Source organism: Scyliorhinus torazame, chromosome 5 (assembly GCF_047496885.1).
Source record: "Scyliorhinus torazame isolate Kashiwa2021f chromosome 5, sScyTor2.1, whole genome shotgun sequence".
NCBI lineage: Eukaryota > Metazoa > Chordata > Chondrichthyes > Carcharhiniformes > Scyliorhinidae > Scyliorhinus > Scyliorhinus torazame.
This window is the reverse complement of record NC_092711.1, coordinates 164,203,994-164,217,160: the sequence shown is the minus strand read 5'-3', so window position 1 is coordinate 164,217,160 and position 13,167 is coordinate 164,203,994. Positions and strand designations below refer to the sequence as shown.

Here is a 13,167-nt window from a genome sequence, read left to right as displayed (position 1 = left end):
AAAATTGCCCTTTGTGTTGGGTGGGGTTACTGGGTTATGGGGATAGGGTGACGGTGTTGACCTTGGGTAGGGTGCTCTTTCCAAGAGCCGGTGCAGACTCGATGGGCTGAATCGCCTCCTTCTGCACTGTAAATTCTATGATTCTTTCTATTTCAATTTCTGAGATAGACTGTCCACAAATATCCATTACAAACCTACCGACTCCCACAGCTACGTCGACTACAGCTCTTCACACCCCACATCCTGTAAGGACTCCATCCCATTCTCTCAGTTCCTTCGCCTCCGTCGCATCTGTTCCGATTATGTCACTTTCCAAAATGGTGCTGCTGACATGTCTTCATTCTTCCTTAACCATAGGTTCCCACCCACTGTGGTCGCCGGGGCTGTCAATCGTGTCCGACCCATCTCCCACACCTCTGCCCTCCCCCTCGCTCCTCTCTCCCAGAACCAGGATAAAATCCCCACTGTCCTCATTTTTCACCCCGCCAGTCTCTGCATTGAAGAAATCATCCTCCGCCAGTTCTGCCAACTCCAGCATGACTCCACCACCAAACATATCTTCCCCTCACTCCCCCTGTCAGCATTTGGAATTCTCTACCCCAGAGGACTGTGGTACCTCAGTCATCAAGTATTTTCAAATCAGAGATTGATAACATTTCAAGGGAGTGAAGATATCGAGGGATATGGGGGATAGTGTGGGAAAATTATGCTGAGGTAGATAGGCCAATGTTCCCTTTGGATGGTTGAGCAGGTTTGATGGGCCGAATGGAGATCCGATTTGTTATGGTCTCTGTGTCCAGGACAGGATGCAGTGAGCAGGGATCTGTCAATCAGCCTGAATCAGCACCTTCAGGAGAATTGGGAGGGTCAATATTAGATACAGCAAAGTGAGAATGGAGGGAGAGTGTGAGGGATGGAGATTTACAGATGTTGCGGAATGCAAGAGTAAAGAATGTTCCAGAGAAACTAGAATTGTCTGTTCTGAATTTCTATCCTGTACTGACAGTGATGTATTTTATAAATTGTTTCAACAGGAGATTCAAAGAGGAGGAATTACAGACAGAAATCTAATATATGTTCTCTGGATCTGACAGTCACTCAATTCCTTGGGACCTGAATATCATTGGCCTTCGAATCTAGAAGGAGAAATGTTTGCCTCGTCTGTCAACTTCAAAAGATTTTAAAGATCAGTGTGACTGGAAAAACACCAAGTCACACACACCCAAGTGAGAATGTTCCAGAGCACTGGCTGTGGAAAGAGCTTTAATCAGTTACACAGTGTGAAAAACTATTGTACTATTCACAGTGGGAAGAGACCATACACTTGTTCTGCGTGTGGACAAAGCCTCAACTGATTGTCCGAACTGGACAGACACGAGGAGACCCAAAACATGGAGAAACCGTGGAAATGTAAGGACTGTGGGAAGAGATTCACAGCACCGTCAGTGCTGGAAATTCATCAACGCATTCACACTGGGAAAAGGCCATTCGCCTGCTCCCAGTGTGGCAAAGGATTCACTCAATTATCTGACCTGCAGAAACACCAGCGAGTTCACACTGGGGAGAGGCCATTCAGTGGTGAAAGGCACATCATCATGGTTGGACAGCTAGCACAAAGCTCAACCAGAAACTATGGTTCTTCTTTCTACTGATTCCACTCCGACAAGGGGTCACAGCATCTCCAGCCCTCAGCTCTGTTACTGGGCTGTCATTGTCATGAGCAACAGAGAGACAGCAAGTTGCCTGAGGCTTAAATGGGAAGTTGAAACTTGCGACTCAAGACCAACTGTGTAAGATTTCTGAAAAGATCAGTAACTTCAAAAGATAAATTCTAAACCCAGTGAACAAACTAAAGAATCATAAGACAAAAACTTCAAGTTTATGAATTTTACTGCAACATACAAACTAGAAACAACAATGCCTTAACACTATTTTTATAAGGAACGTATCCCTTAAACTCTCAATAGAACATTGCCCTTTTACTTTTAACACAATCAAAAATCACACTCCATGGTTACATCATTGAAGTTGTCACTCAATTCTCCTGGAACTAGTCCAATGTGATTCTTTGTTCCTGTGTTTACTTCCATTCTATTCCTTTGCCTGACAGGCAATCCTTAACTCCAGAAGTGTATTTTGCAGTGATGGTGCTCCTGATGATATTCAGGTCCTGATAAATAATAATAATAATCTTTATGGTCATAAGTAGGCTTACATTAACACAGCAATGACATTGCTGTGAAAAGCCCGAGTCGCCACATTCTGGCACCTGTTCGGGTACACTGAGGGAGAATTCAGAATGTCCAAATTACCTAACAGCACACCTCTCGGGACTTGTGGGAGGAAATCGGAGCACCCGGAGGAACCCCACGCAGACACGAGGAGAACGTGCAGACTTCGCACTGTGACCCAAGCCGGGAATCGAACCTGGCACCCTGGAGCTGGGAAGCAACAGTGCTAACCACCGTGCCATCATGCTGCCCATAACCAAGTGACTCTTCCAAATTCTGAAGTCTGTTTTTCGGTAAATCATCATCTAATATCCTGTAAAACAAATGGAAATTAAGAACAGACAATTTTAGTGCCTATGAAATATTCATTCCTCTCTCATTTCTCAAAAGCTGTAAATCGCCATCCAACACACTCTCTCTCCATTCTCACTCTGCTGTATGTAATATTCACCCTACCAATTCTCTAAAGGTGCTGATTCAGTCTGACTGGCAGATCCATTCTCACTGCTTTCCACCCTGGACAGAGGCCTGAAATTCTCCATGCAGGCTGCAAGACAGAAATATGTCTATATTACTGAACTCAAAATGTGTGCAACATACAGACTGGATTCACTTCCTTTCTCTTCAGTTGCTGCAAGTCACCAATGTCCCCTCAGAATGAGAAAATAAATGGAAAGATAAAGTAGACTTGGAGCGGCTGCTGCCTCTTGTGGGGCATTCGAGAACGAGAGGTAATAGTCTTCGGATAAGAGATACCAAATTCAAAACAGAGTTGAGGAGAAACTGCTTCTCCCAAGGGCTGTGGAATTCACTACCCCAGAGTGTGGTGGAGCTGGGACAGTGAGTAAATTTAGGGTGGAGTTAGACAGATTTTTAATCGGTTGAAGAGTTATGGAGAACTCTCAGGACGGTGGAGTTAAGGCCAGGATGAGATCAGCGATGATCAAATGGCAGAGCAAACTTGATGGGCCAAATGGCCTAATTCTGCTCCTATATCTTATGAACTAATGAAAGGGGGAGACATTGATTTGCTCCCAGATGTTGCCCAGAAGAAGAAGTTTTGTTGCTGAAACTCATTGTCCACCCTCCACATTGTGACATCACAAAGATGCTCGTCCTCTAGATCAGCCAATAGGAATAAATCCACTCCGCGGAGACGTCACTGCATTTGAGCGCACTTTTCCCCTCTCCCCTCCGCATCCTCGAGACAAGTTTTCCAGGCAACAGGCTGGCAGTTCCGGCTATCGATGATTCCCTCTCTCCCCAACCCGGGACTGCGCATGCCTCAGGGAGAAGGGACTGTGCGCATGTGCAGAGGGAGCTCACCTCCGGTGACACTGCTGAGTTGTGTCCAATAGGAAGATTGGAGGACCGGAAGGACCCTGCTTCTCCGCCAATCAGAGCTCCCTCATTGCGGAAGCTGGACATGGAGGTTTCTGCCGAGCAAAGCTGTTGTTCCCCCAACCCTGAATGAGCTTGAGCTGCACACAGACTCCTGTCTCCAACATCTGTGAGTAAAACACTTTCTTTTCTCCCCTTTTACCATTTCTTTTCTCATTCTGACCTTCAATTGGTGACTTGCAAATAACTGTAGAGAAAGGAAGTGAATCCAGGGAGGGTGCAGACTCTGCAAAGCTTGGCCCAGGTCTCTCTCTCTCTAATCTCTTAAAGGCATTGACATCCTTTGCTCCCTCAGCTTGACACATTTATTTGTCTGGCTAAAAGGATCGTCTCTTTCCTAATGTTCTCAATTAAAGGGCTGCTTTCCCCAGGAGATGGCTGACATTTAAGCGGACAGTAAACAGGACATAATTCAACCCAGCCAATTCCTTCCCTGTCAGTTTATTTACATCATCAGCAAACTGACGGAAGGAGTCATCAACAGTGCAATCAAATAGCACTTTACTGAGCAATAACCTGTTCGCAGACGCTCAGTTTGGGTTCCGCCAGGGTCACTCAGCTCCTGACCTCATTACAGCTTTCAAACATGGACAAAAGAGCAGAATGCCAGAGATGAGGTGAGAGTGACTGCCCTTGGCATCAAGGCAGCATTTGATCGAGTATGACATCAAGTAGCCCTAGCTAAACTGGAGTCAATGGGTTGGAGTCATACCTGGCACAAAGGAAGATGGTTGTGATGGTTGGAGGTCAATCATCTCAGTTCCAGGAGTTCCTCAGGGCACATTCCCAGACCCAACCATCTTTAGCTGCTTCATCAATGACCTCCCTTCCATCATAAGGTGAGAAGTGGGGATGTTTGCCAATGACTGCACAATGTTCAGCATCATTCGCGACAACTCAGATAATGAAGCAGTCCATTCCAAATGCAGCAAGACCGGGACAGTATCCAGATGTGGGCTGATAAGTGGCAAGTTACATTTGTGCTACACAAATGCCAGGCAGTGACTATCTCCTACAAAGGAGAATCTAACCACCGCCCCTTGACATACCATCGCTGAATCCCCACAACCAAGATCCTGAGGGTTACCATTGATCAGAAACTGAACTGGACCAGTCATATTAATACGGTGGCCACCAGGGCAGGTCAAAGACTACAGTGAGTAACGCACCTCCTGACCCCCCAAAGCCTGTCCACCATATACAAGGTACAAGTCAGGTGTGTAATAGAATAATCACCACTTGCCTGGTTGAGTGCAGCTCCAACAACACTCAAGATGCTGCTCTACACCATCCAGAACAAAGCAGCCTGCTTGCTTGACTGCTCCCCATTCCACAAATATTCACCACTGGCAAACTGTGGCAGCCGTGTATACCATCTATAATGTGCACTGCAGTAACTCACCAAGGTTCCTCAGACAGCACCTTCCAAACACACAACCACTACTATCTAGAAGGACAGGAGCAACAGATACCTGGGAACCCCACGACCTGGAGGTTCACTCACCAGACGGACTTGGAAATATATTGCCCTTCCTTCATTGTTGCTGGGGCGACATCCTGGAACTCCTTCCCTGACAGCACAGGGGATGTACCTACAACTCCAGGACTACAGCGGTTCAAGAAGGCAACTCATCACGACCTTCTGAAGGGCAACTAGGAATTGGCAATAAATGCTGGCCTGATCATCGATGTCCACACCCCGTAAATGAATTTTTAAAAATGTTATATCGGATAGAGATATATCTAGTGTTATATGGTATGTATTATATATATTATTGATGGTTGTGTCATAAAATACATGTATTATTATTTCTAGTTTTGTAATATTGTACTGTACCTACATTATATATTTCCAGCCATACAGTCATTGCAGCACTGACAGAATCCATTTGAGAACTTGGGTCAATGCTGACTCTCTGTACAGCAATCCAGTCAGTCCCATTCCCCCTCGATATCATTGTTCCTCTGAAAGCTGATTTTCTTCATATTTTATTTTGAATTATTGATCATCTCGACTTCCACAACCCTTGTGGGCAGTGGGTTCCTGCTCATGACCACTCCGTGACTAAATAAAATTCTTCCTCAGGATCATCCCATCTAATCAGTAAATATACTTAGATGGAGAGTCTCTACTTTTATACAGGTTGTAATGAGTTTAGATTTGTTGATCAGCACCTTCATGAGAATTGGGAGGGAAAGGAAGTGAATCCAGTCCGTATATTACACACATTTTTCGTCCAGTAACATAGACATATATCTGCCTGGCAGCCTCTGTGTCTAGGACAGGAAGCAGTGAGCATGGATCTGTCAATCAGCCTGAATCAGTGCCTTCAGGAGAATTGGGAGGGTGAATATTAGATACAGCAGAGTGAGAATGGAGGGAGAGTGTGTGGGATGGAGATTTAGAGCATTTCAGGGAAAGTGAGAGAGGAAAGAATGTTCGATAGAAACTAGAATTGTCTGTTCTGAATTTCTATCCTGTACTGACAGTGATAATTTTTGAAAAATCTTTTTGCAGGAAGTTAAAACGAGAGGAGTTTGAGGCCGATATCTCAAACTAAATATCATGTCAGGAACTGACTGAGTCACTCAATTCTTGGGAACCGAATATCATCGACCTTTGAATCTAGAAGGGGAAATGTTTGTCTATTCTGTCTGCTTCAAGAGATTTTAAACATCGGTGTGTCTGGAAAAACACTGAGACACACAGACACACACACACACACACACACACACCCGTGTGAGACTGTTACAGAGCACTGACTGTGGAAAGAGCTTTAACCAGTGATACAGCCTGAAAAAATACTACACCATTCACAGCAGGGAGAGACTATAGGTGTTCTGTGTGTGGACGTGGCTTCAACTGATCGTCCAATGTGGTGAGATGCAAGATCACCGAGACCATGGAGAAACCATGGAAATGTGAGGACTGTGAGAAGGGATTCAAAGGCCCCTCCGGGCTGGAATGGCATCAACGCAGTCACACTGGAGAGAGGCCGTTCACCTGCTCTGTGTGTGGGAAGGGATTCAGAGCCGCACACGAGCTGGCAAGGCATCAACGCAGTCACACTGGAGAGAGACCTTTCACCTGCTCTCAGTGTGAAAAGGGATTCACTGACATTGGCAACCTGCGGAGACACGAGCGAGTTCACACGGGGGAGAGGCCATTCACCTGCACTGTGTGTGATAAGGCATTCACTCGGTTATGCAACCTGCAGAGCCACCAGAGACTTCACACCAGGGAGGGGCCATTCATCGGCACTGTGTGTGGGAAGGGATTCACTCAGTTATCCCATCTGAAGAACCACCAGCAAGTTCACACTGGGGAGAGGCCATTCACCTGCACTGTGTGTGGGAAGGGATTCACTCAGCTGTCCCATCTGGAGAACCACCAACGAGTTCACACCGGGGAGAGGCCATTCACCTGCACTGTGTGTGATAAGGCATTCACTCGGTTATCCCACCTGAAGAGACACCAGAGCGCTCACACCGGGGAGAGGCCATTCATCTGCTCTGTGTGTGATAAGGGATTTACTCAGTTATCCAACCTGCAGACACACCAGCGACTTCACACCGGGGAGAGGCCATTCATCTGCACTGTGTGTGATAAGGGATTCAGTCAATTATCCGGCTTGCGTAGCCACAATGTCACTCACACCAAGAGCAGGCCCTTTAAATGCTCTGACTGCACGATGAGTTTCAAAAGCTCACAGTTACTGATGTCCCACCAGTGCATTCATTCTGAGGAGAGACGGTTCAGCTGCTTTCACTGCACAAAGACGTTTCGAACATCATCCACATTGCGGAGACACCAGCGAGTCCACACTGGGGAGAGTTGATTCACCTGCTCTGATTGTGGGAGGAGATTCCGTGATTCATCTGCCCTGTTGACACACCAGCGAGTTCACACTGGAAAGAAGCCATTCACCTGCTCTCACTGTGGGGAGGGATTCACTCAGTCATCCAACATGCTGAGATACCAAAGGGTTCACAAGTGATGACGGGTTGGATTCTGCTGTTATTCCTGCTGTTAATCACATCCAGGACTGAACCTGGAGTGGGTGGAGGGGTTTGTCTCCTCGTCAACTCCTGGTGCTCGGATGTGGCGACCCTGGCGAACTACTGCTCCCGGACCTGGAATACCCGACTGTTCCACGGAGTTCACTTCTGCCATCATCACGGTGGTCTACATCCCACCCCAGGCGGATGTGAAGACGCTGCTTGATGAATTGTAACCGCTATAAATAACAATGAAGCAGAATACCCGGAGGCCTTGTTCATCGTGGCCGGGACTTCAACCAGGCCAACCTCGAGTGTACTGCCAAAATTCCACCAACTCATCTCTTGTCCCAACAGGGGCCCCAACATCCTTGACCACTGCTACACAAACATCAAGGGCGCCTGATGATCCAACCCTGACCGCACTTCGGAAAATCGGACCACAAGATGGTGCTCCTTCTCCCAGCATACAAGCAGAAACTTAAGCGCGAGAATCCAGTTGAGAAGGTTGTGCAAATGCTGGTCTGAGGCAACAGAAGAGCTCCTACGCGACTGCTTGGAGTCAGTGGACTGGTCCATATTCAAGAACTCAGCTGCCAACCTAGACGAGTATGCCAGCACCGTCACAGACTTCATCAGTTAGTGTAGAAGATTGTGTGCAAAAGAAGGTAGTCTGTACGTTACCCAACCAGAATCCATGGTTTAATTGGGAGATTCACTCCCGACTGAAAGTGTTCAAGGCAGGCAACCCTGACCTATTCAATAAATCTATATATGACCTCCTCAAAGCCATCAGGGATTCCAAGTGACAATACCAGACTAAGCTAGAGTCGCAGACTAACAACAGGGACTCTTGTAGGTTGTGGTAAGGTTTAAACAACATGAAATGAAAATTGCTTATTGTCGCAAGTAGGCTTCAATGAAGTTACTGTGAAAAGCCCCTAGTCGCCACATTCCGGCGCCTGTTCGGGGAGGCTGGTACAGGAATTGAACCATGCTGCTGGCCTGCCTTGGTCTGCTTTCAAAGCCAGCGATTTAGCCCAGTGCTAAACAGCCCAGCTAAACATAATGGGCTACAAAGTAAAGTCGAGTAGAATCTTCAGCAACAGCGCACCCCTTCCCAACAAACGTAATGCATTTGATGCTTGTTTCGAGCAGGAAACCAACAAACGGTTGTCAACTGCCCCAGCAGCCTTGGACACACCCATGCCCACCATCACAGCCTCTGAAGTCAGATTGGCCTTCTTGAAAGTGAACCCTCGGAAAGCGATGGGTCCTGACGAGATCCCAGGTCGCGCACCCAGATCCTGTGCTGACCCACTGGCAGGTGTGTTTCCGGACATCCTCAATCTCTCCCCACTCGATTCAGAGGTTCCCACCTGCTTCAAGAAGACCACAATCATACCGGTGCCAAAGGAGAACCAGGCAACGTGCCTCAACGACTACCATCCGGTGGCCTTGACATCGATCATTATGGTGTGCTTCGAGAGGTTAGCCATGACTCACATCCAACTCCAGACTCCCAGAGTGCCTTGATCCACTGTAATTTGCATACCGCCTCAACGGTCCACAGCAGACGCCTTCTCCCTGGCCCTACACTCATCCCTGCAGCATCTCGACAAGGACTCCTATGTCAGACTCCTATTCATTAACTACAGCTCCGCGTTCAACACCATAATCCCAGCCAAGCTCACATCAAAACTCCAAAACCTAGGACTTGGCTCCTCCCTCTGCAACTGGATCCTCAACTTCCTGACCCATAGACGACAATCAGTAAGGATAAACAACAACAACTCCACGATAGTCCTCAATACCAGGGCTCCACAAGGTTGCGTACTTTGCTCCTATACTCCCTGTACAAGCACGACTGTGGCAAATTTTGGCTCCCGCTCCATCTATGAGTTTGCTGATGACACGACCGTAGTGGGTCGGATCTCAAACAACAATGGGTCAGCGTACAGGAGGGAGATAGAGAACCTAGTGGCATGGTGTAATGACAACAATCTCTCCCTCAATGTCAGCAAAACTAAGGAGCTGGTCATTTACTTCAGGAAGCAAAATATCGTACACACCCCTGTCTGCATCAATGGTGCCGAGGTGGAGCTGGTTGACAGCTTCAAATTCCGAGGTGTGCACATCACCAACAATCTGTCCCGGTCCACCAACATCAACACTACGACCAAGAAAGTACAACTGCGCCTATACCTCCTCAGGAAACTAAGGAAATTCAGCATGTCCACATTGAATCTTACATTTTATTACAGATACACCAGAGAAAGCATCCTATCTGGCTGCAGCACAGCCTGGTATGGCAACTGCTCGGCCCAAGACCGTAAGAAACTACAGAGAGCTGTGAACACAGCCCAGTCCATCACACAAACCCGCCTCCCATCCATTGACTCTGTCTACAACTCCCACTGCCTTGGGAAAGCAGGCAGCGTAATCAAAGACCTCTCCCACCCAGGTTATTTTCTTTTCCATCAGGCAAGTGATACAAAAGTCTGAGAACACGAACGAACATATTCAAAAACAGGTTCTTCCCCGCTGTTACCAGACTCCTGAATGACCCTCTTATGGACTGAACTGATGTCTCCACACATGTTCTCTGCTGAGTAGCACTACACTCCGTATGCTTCACCCGATGTCTATGTATTTATATTTTGTATTTCAGAAGTACATAAGATATAGGAGCAGAATTAGGCCGTTCGGCCCATCAAGTTTGCTCTGCCATTCTATCATGACTGTTATGTTCCTCATCTGCTGCCTACAATGTTGCTGGATTGCAAAATGAGCCAGATCATCTCCTCCCTGGAGCACATGACATAGGAGCGGGAGTGGGCAATTTAGCCTCCCGATCCTAACACCCTCAATGTGATCATGGCTGATCCTGGCCTCAACTCCACTGTCCTGCCCATTCTCCAAAACCTCCGTATGTCCTTTGTTTTTTTCATGTATAGAATTATCTGCCTGGACTGTACACAGAACAATACTTTTCACTGTACCTCGGTGCACGTGACAAATCTAAATCGAACCTTGTTCATTCTGACACTTGGTGAAGTGGGAAGGTCGGAGGGTTTCTTTCTGCTGGACTGGCCGGTCTCACGACTTTGTTTCCAGTGGGCTGATGCTCTTTGAGCCTGGGGGAGAGCACGTTTCCACTGAAATGATCCACAGAAACTGATGAAGGACATTTATTTTATCCTGAATAGTAAATAGTGTTTTTCCCCCACTACAGGTAGATCTAAAATAAATACATTTGTCTCTGTTACATTGAGTCTACAGCACAGGGCCAGGCCAGTCGGCTCAATTGGTCTCTGTCTGTATTTATGCTCCACATGAGCCTCCACCCACCCCTTTTCATCTCCCCCATCAGCATCTCCTATTCCTTTCTCCCTCATGTATGTATCTAGCTTCCCCTTCAATGTATTCATGCTGTTCACCTCGACCACTCACTGTGCGAGTGAGTTCCACATTCTCACCACTCGCTGGGTAAAGAGGTTTCTCATCAAATCCCTATTGGATTATGGAACCCCTTCATCATCTTAAAGACTTCCATCAGGTCACCCTTCAGTCTTCTCTTTTCTAGAGAAAAGCAGCCCCAGCCTTTCCTGAGGGTAAATGCTCTCAGTTCTGGTATTATTCTTGTGAATCTTTGTTGCACCTTCTCCAGTGCCTCTATTTCCTTTTTCTAAATGGAGATGACAAATGTTGACAGTGCTCCCAGTGTAGTCTAACCCTGGGTCTAAACAAGCTGGCATAACCTCCCTGCTTTTTAATTCTATCCCTCTCGAATGGAGCCTTAGATATGGGCCCCACACCATAGGAAGATTTTACATTCTCAGAGAGGTTGCAGGGGAGATTTATGAGAATGGACCAGGGATGAGGGACTTCAGTGAGTTGGAGAGACTGGAGCAGCTGAAATTGTTAGGTTAGAGCCATGAGGGCACAGAAGGAGACCATACAGCCCATCGATTCCCTGTTGGCTCTGGAGCAAACCAGTCAGTCCCAGTGCCCTGTTCTAACCCTGTAGCCCTGCAATTTAGTTCCCTTAAATATCAATCCAATTTCTGTTTGAAATCCTTCATTGTCTTCATTTCCACCCCCCTCACAGGCAGCGAGTTCCAGATCATTACCATTCGCTGCATTAAAATATTCTCCCTCGCATGTCTCCCCCCCCACATCACTTACCCCAAACCTGAAATATGTTGTCCCCTTCAACCTTGTCCCACCAGCTAATGGGAACAACTTTTCTTTATCCATCTTACCTAAACCTGTCATAGTCTTGTCCACCTCTCTCAAATCTCCCCTCGACCTCCTTTGCTCCAAGGTGAACAATCCCAACCTGACATGAACAAACGAACAGAATATGTTAATACCTGGGATCAGATGGGAATGTATAATTTCTGTTTGAGAGATACTGGGAATATTGTCCTGGACAATAAATGATTGGAATACTTTACCTTGGGTGTGGGTGAATGGAATATATCAATCTGGTATCCTCCTACGTTCTAGTGAAAGTCTGGAATGTGTAGACGAGATAAATAAATTGATCACTTTCTCTTGGAAATATTTACATCTTGGCCCATGAAATTTGTTTTGAAGAAATCCACATTTGAAAGCCCGGCCACAACATGAAATATCAGCACCATAACAGGGGAGATAAGAAAGACAGACACTCACTTTGATCTTTTCATCAGTGCATCTGAGAGTTAAGAATATTGTAGCCACGTAAAATGGCTGCGTTCCGATTAATCTGGCCAAAACCCAGTTTGAAATGGCTAACCCGAAAGACTGCTGGGAAAAGCAGCTAACAAGACACAAGCAGGCAGCTGCAGACAGTATTGCATATTCGGCTCTGGGGATGTTAGCCCAGATCGATACTCAGGGCTATCAACAGCCCATCAACCCAGGTATTTGCAGTTACATTCAGGACTGTTTGCAGCCCATCTATTCAGACATCTGCAGTTAAATCGGCTATCCCCGGGAACAATTGCAACATATTAGCAATTGAATACCGGGCCAGACCTGTCGGTGCCTGCAGTGGCCGAAACAAAGACAGGTGAACGACCACCCCCCCGATCGAGGAATCGCCTCACCATTGGACACACGACCCCAGGGATTGGGAACAAATCCAATCACTTGGGACTCAGGGTCAAGGGCCGCCCCGGGAGGCGGGAAGCCCCTGGGCCCTATAAAAGTGAGGGGCCAAGTTCAGATCTCTCTCTCTTTCCTCTTCGCCTGCTCGAGACCTTCGCAAGAACAGCAACCGGCTGTGGTTTGAATCCAGCGATCGCTATCCGGTAGAGACACCTAGCCACCGACCTGTAGCAGCCTTTTGAATCCCGCGGGCCAGATCTGATTGGACAAGCCATTCATTTCCCTGACCTGGTGGGCTCTTCCTAAGTTAAGTATTGGCCAGTAGTGATAGGTTTATTATATAGAAAGTAGTATTAGGGTATTAATATTGTTTGTTGTATATAATAAATGACCGTTGTTTTAATCCTTACTAAGCGGTGTGCTGTATTATTAATCATAA

At 46.9% G+C, this 13,167-nt stretch overlaps 2 protein-coding genes across 7 annotated transcripts in view; one reads left to right on the top strand and one right to left on the bottom strand.

Annotated features, from left to right (window-relative positions):
• Nucleotides 1-1,872: 1,872 nt before the first annotated feature.
• LOC140420403 (uncharacterized) overlaps nt 1,873-13,167 on the bottom strand; it is a 30,677-nt gene continuing 19,382 nt past the window's right edge. Inside the window, exons 1-4 of one of the 5 annotated variants that reach the window (XR_011946344.1) lie at nt 3,379-3,431; nt 2,688-2,778; nt 2,313-2,544; nt 1,873-2,170 (exon numbers count right to left, since the gene is read on the bottom strand). Coding sequence is in view for 1 of the 5 variants with exons in the window: in XM_072504421.1 (XP_072360522.1) it covers nt 2,081-2,170; nt 2,325-2,544; nt 2,688-2,778 (401 nt within the window). In the remaining 4 variants the exon portion in view is untranslated. Of the gene's footprint in view, nt 2,171-2,312; nt 2,545-2,687; nt 2,810-3,378; nt 3,432-11,896; nt 11,952-13,167 lie in introns of those variants that run through there. The other 4 variants (XR_011946346.1, XR_011946343.1, XM_072504421.1 and 1 more) reach the window with 4 other exon arrangements.
• On the top strand, nt 3,003-13,137 carry LOC140420394 (uncharacterized). Of its 2 annotated transcripts, none has more exons than XM_072504402.1 (2): nt 3,003-3,741; nt 6,151-13,137. In XM_072504402.1, the coding sequence occupies exon 2, from the start codon at nt 6,536-6,538 to the stop codon at nt 7,469-7,471; it is 936 nt and encodes a 311-aa protein (XP_072360503.1). In that variant the 5' UTR covers nt 3,003-3,741; nt 6,151-6,535; the 3' UTR covers nt 7,472-13,137. The 2 variants fall into 2 exon arrangements, with proteins under 2 accessions (XP_072360503.1, XP_072360502.1); XM_072504401.1 differs by having other exon boundaries at nt 3,003-5,388.